The 18,842-nt window shown below is 33.6% G+C and overlaps 1 protein-coding gene across 2 annotated transcripts in view; it reads right to left on the bottom strand.

Annotated features, from left to right (window-relative positions):
* Positions 1-578: 578 nt before the first annotated feature.
* Positions 579-18,842, bottom strand: part of LOC123551689 (serine/threonine-protein kinase LATS2-like) — a 50,656-nt gene continuing 32,392 nt past the window's right edge. For both annotated transcript variants that reach the window (XM_053541167.1, XM_045340798.2), the window contains exons 5-7: positions 9,210-9,389; positions 8,596-8,702; positions 579-7,107 (exon numbers count right to left, since the gene is read on the bottom strand). In XM_053541167.1, coding sequence (XP_053397142.1) covers positions 6,634-7,107; positions 8,596-8,702; positions 9,210-9,389 — 761 coding nt within the window. In that variant the 3' untranslated portion in view covers positions 579-6,633. The remainder of the gene's footprint in view (positions 7,108-8,595; positions 8,703-9,209; positions 9,390-18,842) is intronic.

Genomic DNA, 18,842 nt, shown 5'->3' with positions numbered 1-18,842 from the left:
TTTGACAAACAAAAGTTCCGAAATTAGAGGGGACATACTTTTGCCTTCTCATAAACAAGAGGGCCATGAAGGCCCTGTATCGCTCACCTGACCTAGGAATCATCAAGATTAACATTCAGACAAAGTTTCATTAAGATATGGTCATAAATGTGGCCTCTAAAGTGTTAACTAGCTTTTTCTTTGATTTGATCTGGTGACCTAGTTTTTGATCCTACCTGACCCAGATTCAAACTGGACCTTGAGATCACCAAGATAAAAATTCTGACCAAGTTTCATGAAGATACAGTCATAAATGTGGCCTCTACAGTGTTAACAAGCTTTTCCTTTGATTTGACCTGGTGAAATCAGTAAGATTGGGCCAAAATTGTGACCTCTAGAGTGTTAACAGTCAAATTGTTGATGATGACGGACACAGGGCGATCACAAAAGCTCACCTTGAGCACAAAGTGCTCAGGTGAGCTAAAAATATCACAGTTTTTCTTTCATTTTGGAATCATGGTAACTGAAGAGTTACGTTAGACTTTCTTTTAATTCATTACCAATCAAGTGAGAAGGTGGAAAAGAACAAAAACAAGACATTATTTTAGTATTTTTTATTATTAATTTATTTTTATTTATTTCATTTATGATATTGGTTTAGTCCTTTTATGTATATGAATATTTGACACATAATTCGCATTCATCTTTATACCTGTCCACATCTTCAAATAACTTTACATATAATATATAATGCAGAATATTTACATTGTGAGCTATCACCATAGAAACATAACTAATTTACATATTACCCAAGATGCAACATTAACGTAACATTTAACAATGATATAACATGTGCACCATGGAATGAAGGAGGGTGGGGGGTAAAATATACAAGCGGGTCGAAGCCTAAGAAACTGTACAATGGCTTAATATACATTTACATATGAGTCTGTACACTGTACACTTTATACAGTAACAATTACGTTCTCAGTGACAAAACTTGACACAAAGTATTAAATACAAACAATAAAACATAAGATTTGTTTTACAACATGAAAACTTTTATAAAAACATTTGTTCTGGTATAAAAGTTACAAAACATTTAAAAATGCCCCAACTGATAAAATAAGTATATTCCAGATACCATTTCAAGCTATAAACTACCTTTAACCAATTTTGTACTGGCAAGATAAACATAAATTATGATTTTTACAGTATACGCATTCTATTTTCTGTAACGTTCCTTAAACATAGCAAGACAATTTGTGATTTATAAGCAATTTCCGTACATCATTGACACATCACTACTTAATCATGAAATAACTGAGCTATGATCATTTCTTTCATCTGTCACCCACATTAATACATTGCTATTCTAATGTAAATAGTAAAATATACTGTTAAATCAAGTGTATCTGTGGGGGGTGGGGGTTACTTTTCATGAATTCCATGCTTGCACCAACCCATGAAATTAAATGGCATTTAATAAATACAATACCTATTCATTTCATCTTTCAAATTTGAAATCCCTGTGAAATAGTCTTTTATTACCCAAACTGTGACATTTTATGCCGAAGAAATAAAATCATTTTCCACAGTAAACTCAAATATCTATAAATGCCTAAAGCTGTTAAAATTTAAGTTTCCATAAATCTGCTCATTAATACATTGTATATGTTCTGTTTCAGAACATTTATACCACCAGTAAAATTCAATTCTTCTTTAGAAATACCACAGCCTTGAATTAAAACACCAACTGTCATATTGCCATAATAACACATTATACAAAAAAAATGTCAAAAAGTTAACTTTACATAATTTTATCAAGTGGCAACAATAAACTGTGTCTGAAGAAGCTAAAATGTTTATTACATATATGCAAATCTATCACAATTAACTTTATACCAATGCATCTTTCACCTGACAGTTATATTAAAATTTAGACAATTTATGCTCTTTTATGCAAACTGTAAATTTTCACTACTGGCTCATACATGTTTGTTAAACAATCATGAAACTTTTGAACTTTTCAAGGAGACTTTCGCTCTTTTATTTTCTTGTAGTTTAACAATTGCACACAAGCAGATAATAAAATCATTCAATTTTTTGCATCTTCATTACCTTGATAAGAAGTTAGAAAGAAATTAACAACAGGAAAAAAAAAGTTAAATCATTAAGACCTAAGAAAATAGTGTTGTTTTTTTTTTCAATTTAGATATTAGAGATTAACAATGCAACACTGATCATTCAAATTCGCAAGGGATGAAGAAAATGCTAAAAATTTCCAAGGTTCTAAACGATCCAAACATAGCAAATAAAACTGCTTGGGTTACATGGTTTGCTCTAGTGAGTGGAAGAGTAATAATGATAAATCCTTCAAAACAAGAGAAAACAAGAGATCACAGAGTGATCTTGGCGCCCACCAATGTGCCATTTTTGAGTGTTCCAAATTTTAAGACTTACTGACTAGCTCAAGGTCAAATTTCATTTCCGTACACAACACTGTGCATGCTGTAGCTTGAGAAATGTGAAAGTAGGTCACTAGATCAATTTCAAGGACAAAGTTCTTTGTACACAAAACTTAGTATATGCATGTGCATCAAGTTTGAAGGCTGTAGTCTGAGAAATTTGAAAGTAGATCACTAGGTTAATCTTAAGGTCAAAGTTTATTTCAGTACAAAAACTATGCAAGTGGTCCAAATTTGAAAGCTGTAGCTGGAGAAATGTGAAAGTAGGTCACTAGGTCAAAATCAAGGTCAAATTTCATTTCGGAACACAGAACTATGAATGTGGTCCAAATTTGAAGACTGTACCTTCAAAAATGTGGAAGTAGGTCACTAGGTCAATGTAAAGGTCAAAGTTTGTTTCGGTACACAAAACTATGCATGTGGTCTAAATTTGAAGGCTGTAGCTCGAGAAATGTGAAAGTAGGTCTCTAGGTCAAAATCAAGGTCAAATTTCATTTCGGAACACAAAACTATGCATGTGGTCCAAATTTGAAGCCTGTACCTTCAAAAATGTAAAAGTAGGTCACTAGGTCAATGTCAAGGTCAAAGTTCTTTTCAGTGCACAAAACTATGCATGTGGTCTAAATTTGAAGGCTGTAGCTACAGAAATGTGAAAGTAGGTCACTAGGTCAAAATCAAGGTCAACTCATGTCAAGGTTCATCTTGCCACTCAAAACTATACATGTGGTCCAAATTTGAATTTTGTAGGTTATTGACAAGAAGATCTTGAAAGCTTTTCCCTATATAAGTCTATATGAACCATGTGACCCCCGTGGCGGGGCCATATTTGACCCTAGGGGGATAATTTGAATAAACTTGATAGAGAACCACTAGATGATGCTACAATACAAATGCCAAAGCCCTAGGCTTTGTGGTTTGGACAAGAAGATTTTCGAAGTTTTCCCCTATATAAGTCTATGTAAACCATATGACCCCCGGGGTGGGGCCATATTTGACCCTAGGGAGGTAATTTGAACAATCTTAGTAGAAGACCACTAGATGATGTCACATACCAAATATCAAAGCCCTAGGTCCTGTGGTTTTGAACAAGAGGTTTTTCAAAGTTTTTCCCTATATAAATCTATGTAAATTATAGAAATAAACAAAGGGCCATAACTCACTAAAGAATTGTTGAACCAGTCTGATTTTGAGGGGGACACAAATAGGGTATCAATACATCATTCTGACAAAGTTTGGACAAAATCCCCCTGGTAGTTTCTGAGGAGATGCGATAATGAGAAATTGTTAACGGACGGAAGGAGGATGGACGGACGGAAGGATGACGGACCACGGACGCAGAGTTATTTGAATAGCCCACCATCTGATGATGGTGGGCTAACAAATATCACCAATTTATTTGTGGCAAAAAGTCTTATCATTTTATTTTAGATATAAATGTAATGCTATTTAACCAATGTGTTTGTTGCATTTTGTTCAAATTATGTGCAATTGTATTGGAAATGAAAAAAAAATTAGCTGGTATTCTGTAATTCTAAATGTTTTGCAAAGTTGTAAATCAATAAAGGATATGTACTTTCTTGGCATAGCCCTGAGTTAGTGTTGGGGCATACATTTACAATTGGGTCTAAGGTTATAAAACTTGAGTTTGTAGACCAGTCTCAAACAGCAGCTTTTTCATTGGTCAATTTCAAAACTGAGTTCAAAATCCACCAATCAGATGCCGGGGTTCTGAGACTGGTTCCAAACTTCAGTTTTAAAACACTGGACTCTGAATGACTGTGCACATCTGAATCTTGTATCAACAACAGACTTGATGTGTTAATCGTTCAGTGATTACTTTGGTAAATGTTCAAAAGTTTCATCTATAAATTATTTGTATAACACTGTACAGTAACAGATTCATAGTAAATTATCACAGATATTGCAAATAAGTAACCATGGAAACAAGTTTTTTTTCCTTCAATTTTTATCAATTAAACTTCCATTAAATCAGACTTTATCAATCTATTATCACTCCTGTATGGTAAACAACTTTAAATTTCTCTCACATTTTGTAGAAAATGCTATATTTCATAGTGCTTTCTTCGACTAAAATTAACTTTCTATAACAAAGTAAAATCTTAGTTTCCATAGTTACGCTATATTTTAAGGCACCACAAAAGCTTGTTACCCAAGTCCTCAACAAACTTCTGTCTAACTATACATAGTAAAAGGTCACCTTCTATTTACTAAAACTATAGTGTAATATATAAACTGTACAAAAGTTATAGACATATCCAGGAATTAACATATATTGATAGTACTGAGGGGGTAGGGGTAGGTGCATAATTTTCTTTGGCTGGTAAAAACCAGATGTTTGAATATATCAATTCATTTTTTTTCATACTGTATTATTAAAAGTCGTCATATCCTAGATCCATACCTTAAATAAGCAAACTGAATCTGAAACAATGAATGTTAATTCCTTGCAAAGTTTCAAAGCATTAGGATTCTTTAAGTGTAATACTGTAAAAGTACTACCAGAGATTGCTGAAAAACCCTCAACTTTTAAGAAATCAAATACTCGACATCAATGAAACACTAATACCAGAAGTTTTAAAGTTACACTCTTGCACCAGTTGTCTGCTAAACAGCCGGTTTGTTTATCACACTGTTAATAAATCTTCTTCATTTCTCGCCAACATTTTATGCCCTTTTATAAACTGATTATTTAGCCATAATATAAACCCATCTATCATTTGTAACTGATTAACACCCCCACACGCTGCTGACAAATAAATGCATCTGATCTATTTAGGGTATGCTTTATGTACTTTATCTACCACACAGTTACACATGCTACTGAAATGCCAAGGTTTTATTTATGCACTAACCCTTATCATGCTGGACAAATTTGATTCTGCCTTTGCGACCATTGTAGATCATAATCAGCCTGCACATCCATGCAGTCTGATCAAGATCTGCACTGTTCACTATTCAGGCCTGAACATCCCTGCAATCTGATCAAGATCTGCACTGTTCGCTATTCAGACAGTATCTTTTTGGTAAGCACCCCTTTTAACAGTTAATGGTACTGTCCAAACTGAAAGATGGACAAGTTCATTATAGAAATTTAGCAGGGTAGCTAAAAACAATCTGGAAATTGTGGCAAATGAAGTGGGTTTGGTTTATATGAACATCACTTCAAAAATACTCTGGACACTTATTAGAACCTAGTTTTTTTTTGACTTAGAAGTGAGGGAGGGTCTGCGTCTTACATCAGCTGTGAAATTTGATTCTCATTATGTAAAAAGAAAAAAATACAAAAATTATACAAGCACAAGCACATTTTATGAAGTGTATTACATATTTTGTATTAAAGATAATATGTCAAGTTCATTAAGCAATTTACATTCCACTTTCTTGTCTCTAGATTTCATTTTTAGAAAAAAAAGATGTCAATTAAAAATCGAAGACAAATACACATAGATTTGAACACACTGCATTGAATGCAAACTTAAAACAGCCATCCAGCTTGACATACAATTTCTATCACCAGAAATCTTACAGAAAGCTTAGCAAACAGATATAAACTTGACACAGACTTCCTCTTTTGAGGAAGTTATTCTTTCATTTATACAAAAGCAAGAAAATAGTGTAAGCCAGTCTACATTTTTTCATATTTAAATCAAAAGAATTCTTTGCAAATGACCGCCATTTTCAAATCTACTGTTTATATTTTGCATAAAAGTTTAATCTGAATACTTTCATAGATTATAATTCATGAATGGGTTAATAATTAAACATCTATGCATGCTGCGTACCCTTTATAATTAATTAGGTTCAGATAAAAAATGTGTTTATTTATGTTTGAACTGTGACACTATGTAAAACATTGTTTACAAATTTATAAAACACAAAAACTAAGAATAAAAGAATGACTAAAACATCATCGACTGTGAGGTAACAAAAAATGCATTAAGATGAACAGCTTTGAACACAATTCACTTCTATATTTGGGTTGTTAAATATTTCATTTCAGTAACTTAAAATAACAAAATGAAAGCTACTGAAGATTTCATTAAACTGCTATCGCTAGTGAATACATTGCACAACCCAAGACATTTTTTCCTTCATTCTACTACTACTACTTCTTGAGCAAAAATCTTCATACAGGAAAATGACCTTTTACTATATTGAGCATATGCTACACGTAGACAGGTGAGTTTGATTCTCCGTTTGATTCTGTATCTTGTTTTTTCTCTTCAGTTCGTTCATTTCTTTCCGCCACGTATTTTGCAGTTGGGTACGGATGACCAGCATCGTCGAAAAATCTCTTAAATGTAAATTCAAAGAATGCATGTTCTGGAAACTTTCCATTTAAGGGGTGGTCTAAATTCCTCATCTCATTTTCCGAATCACTGTCATCTTCCCGTTCTTCCACGGGATCAAAATTTGACGTGTCCATTGCATGGCGAATTTTTGGTTTGTATAACGCTGGCTGTTTTCGAAGTCCTTCAAACTGAATATGTGCAAAGAATGGATGCGTTTTGATTTCACCCGCACCACTCTTCCCGAGTCTTTCATCAGGACCACAACACAGTCTGACAATTAGGTCCTTTGATGACTGTGAAAGATTGGCCTCGCGCGGAATTTTTAACGTCTGCTCCCAGTGTATAACCTGAAAATTAAAAATAACTCTCATTAAAATATAACACAAGAGGATGAATAAAAGCCCCAACACCGATACACAAAATGCAATTGGTACTTATAATCTAAAATCAGCTACTGAAAAAGAGAAACGTTTTATGAATCATGTGATCATAAAATATTCTGGTAATTTTAAGTACATCTGTTTGCCTCCTGGTATAAACTTTAAAACATCTAAAATATTCAGAAAATGGAAAGTACTTAAATTCTTATCATTTACAGCTAATAAGGCAACTTGTAAAATTATGATGAGATAATTAAACACAATGTTCAGGAATGGGTGTTCCATGAACCACTTGTACCTCCTGCTGGCTACAATTGAAACATTAGCCCTGCACTTGAATTTATAAAGATACAAAAGTTTTTAAAAAATGATATGAAGTGTTATGGTAATATTCTTTGGCATAAATTACAGTTAAAATGTATTCAGACAGCCTTGCATTATGCAACTAAACAACCACTAGAAATGCACATCAATTACCATATTTTTAATGAGTTTGACTGCAGATGATCTTTGCATATATTAACTTCATTATTGCACAGTAAACAACAATCAAAACTTGCATTTCATTAAGTAAAAATTATGAACCCGCATTTGATTCGAAACCACAACAGTCACGTTTTACAGCTTGTGGCAGTTACGGTACTTAATCTGCAGATAGTTTGCATTAAATGCAAATTTTGCTATTGGTAGATGACGCTGAAGCCTATTTTGTTTTGTTTAACGCTGCACCAGTACAATTATAGGTCATAAAGCAACTTTCCAGCTTTAATGGTAAACGAAGACCCCAGGCGCCCCTCCAAGCATTATTTCATTACATACTGGGTAGAACCAGCGACCTTCCGTAAACCAGCTGGATGGCTTCCTCAAACGATGAATTCAAAGCCCCAAGTGAGGCTCGAACCCACATTGGTGCGAGAAAAGTGACTCCGAGTCAGCAACCTTAACAACTCTGACACGGAGGCCCTAAAGCCTATTTTGTATCTGAACTTGACATTAAGGCAAACCGACTTGTAATAACGTACAGCGATTTCCATATTCTAGTATCCTTTTCTGTGTTTAGAAGCAGTAAATGAGCTGCGCCATGAGAAAACCAACACAGTGCGTTTGCGACCAACATAGATCCAGACCAGCCTGCGCTTCCACGCAGTCTGGTCAGGATCCATGCTGTTGACTTTCAAAGCCTACTGCAATTAGAGAAACTGTTAGCGAACAGCATGGATCCTGACCAGACTGCGCGAATGCGCAGACTGGTCTGGATGCATGCTGATGTTGGTTTTCTCATGGCGCGGCTCAAATATTGTTCATAAAAACACACTTAGCTCTCTGTACCAGCCCGGGAAGAATACAATGTCATACTCAAACAGAAATTATCCCCTGTCATTAAAAAGTCGACTGCCTTAAAATGATTGTGTCAGATCAAAGGTTGGTTACATGCATGAGAGTATAACAACTGACCTTGTACTGTGTTTCTTGTGGGGTTTGAGCATAGAAAGGTGGTTGTCCAACCAACATCTCATACAGGATGACACCCACACTCCACCAATCACAACAAGACTTGTAACCTGCAGGTAATAATATAATATAACAAATGATGTTGCTGTCCAATATATAACACCTAGTAATGCTCTCAATCGTAACCTGATAAAGAACAGCAATCAACGTTAAGAAATGCTGACTGGTGCAGGCAGAGGTCCAAGCCTCCCTGACCTGACCTGACCTTAGTTACCATGCTAACAACTAACTACTGCTTTAAAAGAAACCATCTGGTGATAAACTAACGGACAGAGTGATAAAAATATGGCATAAGCCATTTCTTTATAAATACTATTTTATTTTTATTAGATTTTTTAATATGTAAATGTATCAATTTCAAGCAGCCTATATTGCTAGATTCTTGGAATTTTCATAAAATAAATATTCAATAGCTGTATGGGAACCTATGTAGCAAAGCTTGGGTAGTTCTCATGTACCACATAGCTGAACTGATACTCTACACAGACCTATCATAGAACCAAGCTTGTATGAGAAAGGTCAAATAGACAAAATCTAATGTTTTAACCATGTTTTACCTTGCCTGAGCAGCACTTCAGGAGCAATGTAGTTTGGCGTGCCAACCAAGGAATGTGCCAGACACTTCTTGTGTTGTTTCCTCCGCTCCAACGTCTTGATTTTCTGACATCGACAATCTATGGACATTGGTGATTCCGAGCAATTAACGTCCATAGAATCTTGCCGATTGTGGACGCCATCTGACAGGAGTAAGAAAAAGAATTATTATACATTAATAAAACATAGCATTACTATCTATAAAGACCTTAAATAGACCTTTTTTTAAATGATAACAGAAACAATTACTGTGAAATCATTTTGATTCGCGTAGGATGAATTTTCGTGTATTTCGCGCTAGGACCTATGCGCGAATTTAAGACCGCGCTATTATTATTTTTTAATGATATTTTTTCATTACTAAAATTGAAATTGCGCGAAATAAAGCCCGCGCGAAACAGTCCTTTTACACGTTTGCGCGAAATTTCATGTCAGCGAATTTAAATGATTTCACAGTAATTAATATCTTCTACATGATCATCATCATAATCAACATCATCATCAGCAGCAGTAACCTATGAAACTTATCTGTAAACTATGAAACTTATCATCATCAGCAGCAGCAGCAGTTAACTATAAAACTTATCATCATCATCAGCAGCAGCAGCAGCAGCAGTAAACTATGAAACTTATCATCAACAGCAGCAGCAGTAAACTATGAAACTTATCATCATCATCATCATCATCATCATCCTCATAATCAGCAGAGCAGCAGCAGCAGCTATCTTACTCTTTTTATGGATTGGACATTTAATTGAACTATACAAGTAACAGATAGATCATTGAAATAATCAATGAAATCACAAGGTGTTCTTGATTCACAAACTTACTGATTCAAATGATGAATGTGAGAAAAATGCTTCAACAAACTTTTCAGGGGTTAATAAACCATCAAAGGATTAAAGAGCCTAATTAACAAGAGCACCGCCTTGCGGGTGCTGACGCTCATCTGATTTTTTTTAGTGTAATAGAAATATTGTCCTACCCATGATTTTCTAAGTCTAAAAAGGGCCATCATTCTTGCAAAAAGCAGGATAGAGTTATGTTTCTTGATGTACAGTGTCCACTTATGATGGTGAAAAACTGTTGCAAGTTTTAAAGCAATAGCTTTGATAGTTTATGAGAAAAGTTGACTTAAACATAATACTCAACCAAGAAAATGATTTTCTAAGTCCAAAAGGGGCAATAATTATTGCAAAAAGCAGGATGGAGTTATGTTGCTTGCTGTACAGGGTCAGCTTATGATGGTGAACAAGTGTTGCAAGTTTCAAAGCAATAGCTTTGATAGTTTAAGAGAAAAAGTTGACCTAAACATAAAACTTAACCAAGAAATCTGATATTTTCTAAGTCCAAAAGGGGCCATAAATCTTGCAAAAAGCAGGACGGAGTTATGTTTCTTGCTGTACAGGGTCAACTTATGATGGTGAACAAGTGTTGCAAGTTTAAAGCAATAGCTTTGATAGTTTAGGATAAAGCTGACCTAAACATAAAACTTAACCAAGAAAACTGATTTCTAAGTCCAAAAGGGGCAATAAATCTTGCAAAAAGCAAGATGGATTATGTTTATGATGTACAGGTACAGCTTATGATGTGAACAAGTATACACGTTTCAAAGCATAGTTTGATAGTTAGGAAGAAAATTACCTAAATAAATTTATCGCAGGAAATCTGTATTTTCGCCAGAAGGGCCATAAATTTGCAAAAAGCAGGACGATTATTTTTTCTTTGTTACATGGCTAAATTGATGGGAAAAAGTTGCAAGTTTAAAGCAATATTTGAAGTTTAGGTCAAAGCTGACCTAAACATGAAAAATAACCAAGAAAATGATTTTAAGTCCAAAGGCATAATCTTCAAAAAAATCATGAGAGTTATGAATTATTAAGTACTAGACTTATCATGGTGACACAGTATTCCAAGTTACAAAGTAAGCTTATATTTAGGAGACAATTGCCCTAAACATAAACTTAACTAAAAATCATATATTCAAGACAATAAGGATAAACTTTCAAAATGCAAGATGATTTAATATGAACTTATACAGAGCAGCAGTAAATAGTGAAACATATCCAAGTTCAAGCAAAGCTTAATAGTTTAACGTAAACACATCTAACATAATAAACATCTAATCCAGCAGCAACAGCTACACCAGAGGCACATGACCGACACGACGCCGACTGCAAACATACACGTCAAGTGATACAATATACTCATCATTTTTTCTATCAAAATGAGATTGAAAGCTAACAACTAGTAATAAGATAACAATACGTGCGTGGTATTTGGAGGTATTTGCAACTATAAAACCCTACCTACCGGTATCTCAATATCACTTTAAAAAGAAATAATTGATATTTTATTGAAGTTTTTTTTTTTAGGAGTGCGCAAAATGAGAGTGACTGAGCAGTGGTAACGGTGAGTAAACATTTAATACAACATAAATTAAAGAGTAACTTTTCTATACAATCCCGAATTATTACAAATTACAGAAAAATAAATTAAAATTGAAAAATATAAATTGTTTTACTGCTATGATGTTTTTCAATGAATCACACTGTATTGAAATGAAATATATCCAAAATTTCACAGTGAAAATTATGATGAAAAATATTTTAACCCTTATCATGATGGAAACGATTGATTGAGCCTTTGCGACCAGTGTAGATCATGATCAGCCTGAACATCTGTGCAGTCTGATCAAGATCTGCACTGCTCGTACTGAAACAAACAAATACCTTTTTTTTTCTTTTTTTTTTTTTTTACATTTTTTCGCTTTCACATTAAACAAAGACAATTTAATTTAAAATATCTAAAGATATCTTTATACAAAATCTACTGAAACTGACGTATTTCTAATTTCAGAAGGTAAAGAATGAATATGTTACCATTTTGCAGTTTTTTGACCCACTAACATTTCAATTGATCATATTTATAATTTTTATGCAGTTAATGAATTAAATATGCATTAATGCAATTATTTTAGTACAGCCAAACCCATGTACTTTCTGACATGAAGGACACAGGTTTTCTCATTTTTTTGACATTAATGCTTAAACATTTTGTCTTAAACAATAATAAATGTCCAGAAATATCCATAACTAAATAATCAAACTTTTTTTTTTATTTTTTTCCCACTAAAAAAATCATATAAAAAATCTCAAGAAGGTTTTGACAGATCACAAATTATCTTGACAAATGACCAAATTTTCCAATTAAAACCAAAAGGAAGACAGATGCAATAATAGCTCTTGTTTTTCCATGTCTCAAGGGAACATGTGGGTGGCATTGTACCAATTCATGAATCTTTGTTGTGCATATCTTTCCTATTTTTTTACAGCTAATCATACTAGAATTGAAAATACAATTTTTTATGAGTAAAAACTGCTTATAATGCACATATTAACACAAATACTTTAAAACTGCATGTAAATTCAAAATTTCTTTTAATATTTGCAGAAGATTTACCTAGCAACCGTTCCAAAATGCGAGTACTTTACAGTAACCAGGTATGAAAAATTACCACATGCAGCAGGTTTCTTGCCAAAACAAAGCCATCAACCGACTTACAACCTACCTACAATATGTTATATGATTCATGAGACAGAAATGCTTGTTCTTCACTACTCTATTATCTTGTATCTTGGTTAACAAACAAATGAGCCTGGCCGCTAAAGACAAGATTCCTACCTCTGAGAGGTATAAATGTACAAAATATAATACCAAGCAGGGTGTGGCTGCTTCACTTTTAATTTTATTAAATTACTTGAGCTTCATTGTAAAGACAGCTTAAATCTTTTTTAAATCATTCTCCCACTGACTTCTTCCAAAGAGCTAGTGTTGCATAATAAAATGCATTTGCCTTGTGAACCTACCATCTACACCTGTGAGGCAAACAAGTTATCTCTATGACCATTACTCCCCTTAACAAGGGTTCAAGTAATTACTGAAGTAGAAGGTTGCAAAGCTGAGAGGTGGTGGGGGTCATCCGATGGGTGGAAGCTATTGGTCCTGCCATTTAGATCAAATATGTAACCAGGCTAAGCAGACAGATATAGCACGGGGAAATTCCCTTAATGAAATTCCCGCTTAACAATTGTTTTATCAACTCCTTCTGATGTCTTAAGAAGCCATTTGAGCGTACACAAAAAAAGATGTTTGACTTTAGTTTATACTAATTTGTTTAAGCTCGATTGTGATGAAAGCTTCATGCTTATTGGAACCACTCTCGAGTCCCCTTCCTGGAAAAACCTGCTAGTACTGGTGTCATATGAGAAGTCATGGTCGTGACCCCAGTGGGGCTCGAACCCACGACGTTTGGATTGAGTGGCCGACACCTTATTCGCTAGACCTTCGACCTTGACACCGGATCCAGTGACCTGGGTTGTGTTTGTATCTCCTTGTATTATGGTGGTGAGTGAAATTTGTGGAGTAATTTGAAAATCTATTTCATTAAGTGGTTTTTGAGATTATACTTCTGGAAAAGATAAAAGGTTGGACAGACAGATGGACATGGCTCTAATACAGACCCCATATACTTCATACCTCTCCATAACCATATTTAGAAGTAACCATTACGGAACACTTTTTTTTAAAATTTATTTATTTAGTGTAGCATCTGGATAGATTTATTTACTGTGCACAGAGACTTCCAAATATTTTCCTTATCTAAATCACAACTTCTGTATTATTTCAGAATTTCAACAACTTCATAATCTTAAAATGAAAGGATTTTTATTTTCTTCAATGTTTTTTTTCTTATAATAACAGCTTTCCACAAATCCTTCATAAATTACAACATAAAAACACCCAAAAATAATGGAATAAATTATAATATTATATGCTATATTACAGCACATTAAAATGTTTGTGGTGAACTATTTTTTCTTGTTTCAGATTTTCATGCACGAGTATGAATACATATCTAAGAATATATCATCAAATTTCCTATAATGAATACCAAGTTCTTCAAGCAGGATGAAATATGATCACTTCAACTGTAATTTGCATGTAAAATGAGGAAATTTCAAATGCGATATTTTCCTTTTAAATTTTAGTTAAATATTTCGTTGCAAGGCATTTACATTTTCATTTTTCCCCCTCAAATATTTCCCTTCATCTTTAATATATGAAAATTAAATATAAAAAAGAAATTATTCATAGGATGATCAATCAGCTTAATATCACCTACAGTACTATATGAGAGCAAAATAAGTCCTATCTGCTCACCTAAACATTTAAACAAAATTATAAGCACTCTTTACTCAAGGGAAATAACCTGTTTTACTTGTAAACAATCGGTACTGTCTCTAGAAAATGTAACAATATCCCCAGCCTTCCTTGATTTGATATTAAGAAGGACCGATTAAATCCTATATGCTCAAATCTATCTCTAGTAATTATGCATGTTTTTATCCATGTAAGATACAATGAAGTTTTAACAGAGTTATCTCCATTTCTTCCAGGAACATTTTTTTGGACAATGAATCTTTAATAAAAACTGACTATATCTCCCTTAAATAATAAAAGAAATGTGTGTATGTGTACTTGTTTGTTTCACTTCAGTGTCACACCATTTTGTACAGCATATTAGCTATGTAACTGCAGCCAGTCAAACGAGCCAGTATATATTAAGGTCTGTAACCAGTACTGACTTGTTCTCCACAAGTTACTGACAACTTCCCAATACTGATCAGCAGCAAAGGACAGAATGAATTCAGACAAAAGATATAAATCCTAACGTAAAGCCGAAATACTGTTATACTGCTGTAACAGTTTGCAAGAAGACAATATATATCGGTGATTTACAATATCATGGGTATATAACAATTCTAAGAAAATTGGCTCGATTCAGCCAAGGTGGGTGAAATATTCTGGATATGTATTTCTGAATGCAGATTTATCTAGAGGAATGCTGGAATATTTGTCAGTTATGTAATACAGCTTCTGTTAGGCTAATTCAGATTTACTTTGATGATAATTTGCTGGAATTTCTGTCTACTATCATTAATATTGTTCCCCACTGTGTTGTTTAATGTCTTTGTTCTACACTGATGATTCAGAAATATATATACCATTCTGATAATTCTAGCAAAGAGACCCAAGCCAATTATTTAATACCTGTTTACATCAACCCCAAGTTAGTAGTCAACAACAAATGTCAGGGCTACCCAGTCACCCGTGAAGGGATCCAATTTAATTTGCAAGCTTTTTTCCCCCCAAAATCTATCTTAAAACCATCAAGGATGATTTACATTTTAGAAAATGAAGCAGAGAATAAATTAACTGACTGACATGATAAACAAGAGCTGTCTATAAAACAGTATACCTGAATAAACTAGTACAGCTTCTAAGTCAAACAAGGGCAGTAACTTGGCAAGACTTATGTAACTGAGTCATTTTATAACAATTTAGAAAAAACATTTACTACGGCAATGATTACAACTGGTTTTCAAAACTTCAACCAAATTTTCAAACTCAAGAAGGGTCATAATTTTAATTAAATATAACCAGAGTTATCTAACTTGTTATTTTAGTATGTCTGATGTCTGGGAAGCTTTGTATGAAGTTTCAATCCAATACACCTAGTTATTATTACAGCTCGACTGTTGCATGCAAACTTTAACCAAATTTTCGAAGTCGAAAAAAAGGCCATAATTTGAATTAATTTCAACCAACAGTTACCAAGCTTCATTCATTCTGTAGGTCTGATGACTGGGAAGCACTGTATGAAGTTTCAATACAATATATATAGCTGTTACTGAGATATGGCTCGGTAGTTCGCATGCAAAACGTCAACCAAATTACAGCTTGATAGTTGCATGCAAAACTTTAACCATTAATTACAGCTTGATAGTTGCATGCAAACCTTTAACCAAATTACAGCTTGATAGTTGCATGCAAACCTTTAACCAAATTACAGCTTGGTAGTTGCATGCAAAACTCTTAACCAAATTACAGCTTGATAGTTGCATGCAAAACTTTTAACCAAATTACAGCAGTTGCAAAACTTTTAACCAAATTACAGCTTGATAGTTGCATTACAGCTTGATAGTTGCATGCAAAACTTCAACCAAATTACAGCTTGATAGTTGCATGCAAAACTTTAACCATTAATTACAGCTTGATAGCTGCATGCAAAACTTTAACCAAATTACAGCTTGATAGTTGCATGCAAAACTTTAACCAAATTACTGCTTGATAGTTGCATGCAAAACTTTAACCATTAATTACAGCTTGATAGTTGCATGCAAAACGTTAACAAAATTTTCTACGTTGAGAAGGGCAATAATTTGAATTAAATTCAACCAAGAGTTATCTAACATGGTTATTCTATTAGGATTGCATGCTGATAAGATGCTCTGTGTAAAGTTTCAATCCATTACATGCAATGGTTACTGAGACATTGGAACTTGCACATAAAGCTTTAACCTATGGTGATGCCGATGCTGATGCCGACGCCAGAGTGAGTAGAATGGCTCTCATTTTTTTCTTTGAATAGTCGAGCTACAAATCTAAAATACTTGCTCATGTTATTTAGTACAAGCTGCAGCATTCCCACATTCTTTTATATAAAATCGATCAGTCAGTTTTTATGTTCATTTTCCTCATGAAGGCCTGGGCCAATGATATCTTTCCAACAGGTAAATAATTTGCATTTTAACAGCTCAAAAAAATATCAAATATGTACACACTATAATCAACTTAATTTCGTAAGGTAAATTACCAAAATTACTAACAGTTTTTTTATGACTGAAAACCGGTACATAAAATAGCTTTTTAAACACAAAGCTACATTTTTAAACTTGGTATTCAAAAGACATTATCAAATACCTGTACCTGACCTTGTTAGGTAAAGTATTTACATTGGTATTGTAAATTCACAATGGTTAACATACCAAGTTTCTTTAAACAGTTCAGCTTTTATCGTGAACAAACAAATATGAAGACTGTGTACATTTATCAGGGAAATATTCGGGTCAACAGTATTTAAATCTACGTAAGGCAAAGATTTCATTTCTTGTCCCGATTGCTATTTTAGGACAATGCAAACAAGACTGCCTTTTTTTCCGACAAGTACCGACTGTAAAACTGTCTGTGCTTTGTTTAACAAACACAAAAAATGACATAGACGGAGTAAACATGACATGCAAAAAAAAAAAAAATATCCACAAGAGGTTTAAACTTACACTGAAGTTAAAAATACTTTAACATGAAAGATGTCAACATATTTTTTTTTTATATATTGTATGACAAATGCCCCCTGGAAATGCTTGACAGAATAATAAAACAGCACAAGGCCTACGGAAAAATTACCCGAAAATATAAGCATGACCTCTTCATATTGATAATGTATACCAAGTTTCATTTCAGTAATTGCATGGCACCTATAAGAGGAGTGGAGTACACAATGTTCCGAAGTAGTTGTAGTATTTTAAAGTCCCCATTGAAAAATGGTCTGACACTAACTCCGGAAAATAATCGAACAAGAAAACGTCAACAATACATGCTATGTAAGTTTCAGTTCAACTTGATAGAAAAATTGCATTAAAATTTTTTAGTTTAATACTTTATGAAAACCCTTCACTGTCCAGTGAACAGATTTAACTGACCCGTGTAAAGTTTTGCCCAAGTCTGTACATTCCAGAAATATTTTCATGGTCTTTGCTCATGTAACTAGATAAATACAACCATATTATCGATGACTGATCCTTTTCGGAAGCTGTGAACAAATCATTTACAATGCTTAAGCTTCAACAAATAGAAAAACAGAAAAAAGTTTGAAAGTTTTTTATATGCTTTAAAACAACATGGACATAAACCCATGTTTTATGTAAATAAAATTCCAATTTTGTTGCGACTGCATGACTGCCTGAATGATAATTCTTTGACAATAAAATGTTCCTTTCAAACAGTATTTTACATCAGCAGATAAATTATTATCTGATTACATTTTTGAAGGATTACTTTCCCAATTTTTTTAACATTCTGTGTTTATTCTGTTTAATTAAAGTTTCAAAGATATTTTCAGTTACATGACATTCAGTTATAGTCCCTGTAGTTCAACAGTATTCCAAAATTTCTCCAAACAAAGTTTCTTTTCAGGTTTTCTAAAATGTAGCTGCAGCAACCAAACCAGTATTGCTCGATTCTATACCAATACAACTGACTAATAGGACAAATTACATAATTATTTTTTTTGTCATCTATAAAGTTGTCCCATTCTTAATGAGTGGTTCACTTGACTCTTGTGCTCTACCATGAGCAACATGAAGTCACTAGATGAATGGCTGCCAATTACCGAAACAGAACAGAGATGGGCAACCACTGACTGCAAAAATTGTTTCGGCTGGGACCAACACGACCTAGACAGGCCTAACTAAACCAATACAGAATGGGCTATAATCTGAAAACCATGTCTATAGTCTACGACGTAGGTATACCCGGTGTAAGAAAACACTGTGACCTCTTCTACCTATCCTTAATAATCCCACTTGATATTGCATCGTTTCATTACCCGCATCGAGACAAATTTTATGCTTTTTGACGAAATTTAAAACAACAATAATATCATATAAAAGTTTAACTTTTCCCATTACATA

This window comes from Mercenaria mercenaria, chromosome 4 (genome assembly GCF_021730395.1).
Source record: "Mercenaria mercenaria strain notata chromosome 4, MADL_Memer_1, whole genome shotgun sequence".
Taxonomy (NCBI): Eukaryota; Metazoa; Mollusca; class Bivalvia; order Venerida; family Veneridae; genus Mercenaria; species Mercenaria mercenaria.
Note: the sequence above shows the minus strand (reverse complement) of the source record. Positions and strands in the feature narration are given on the sequence as shown.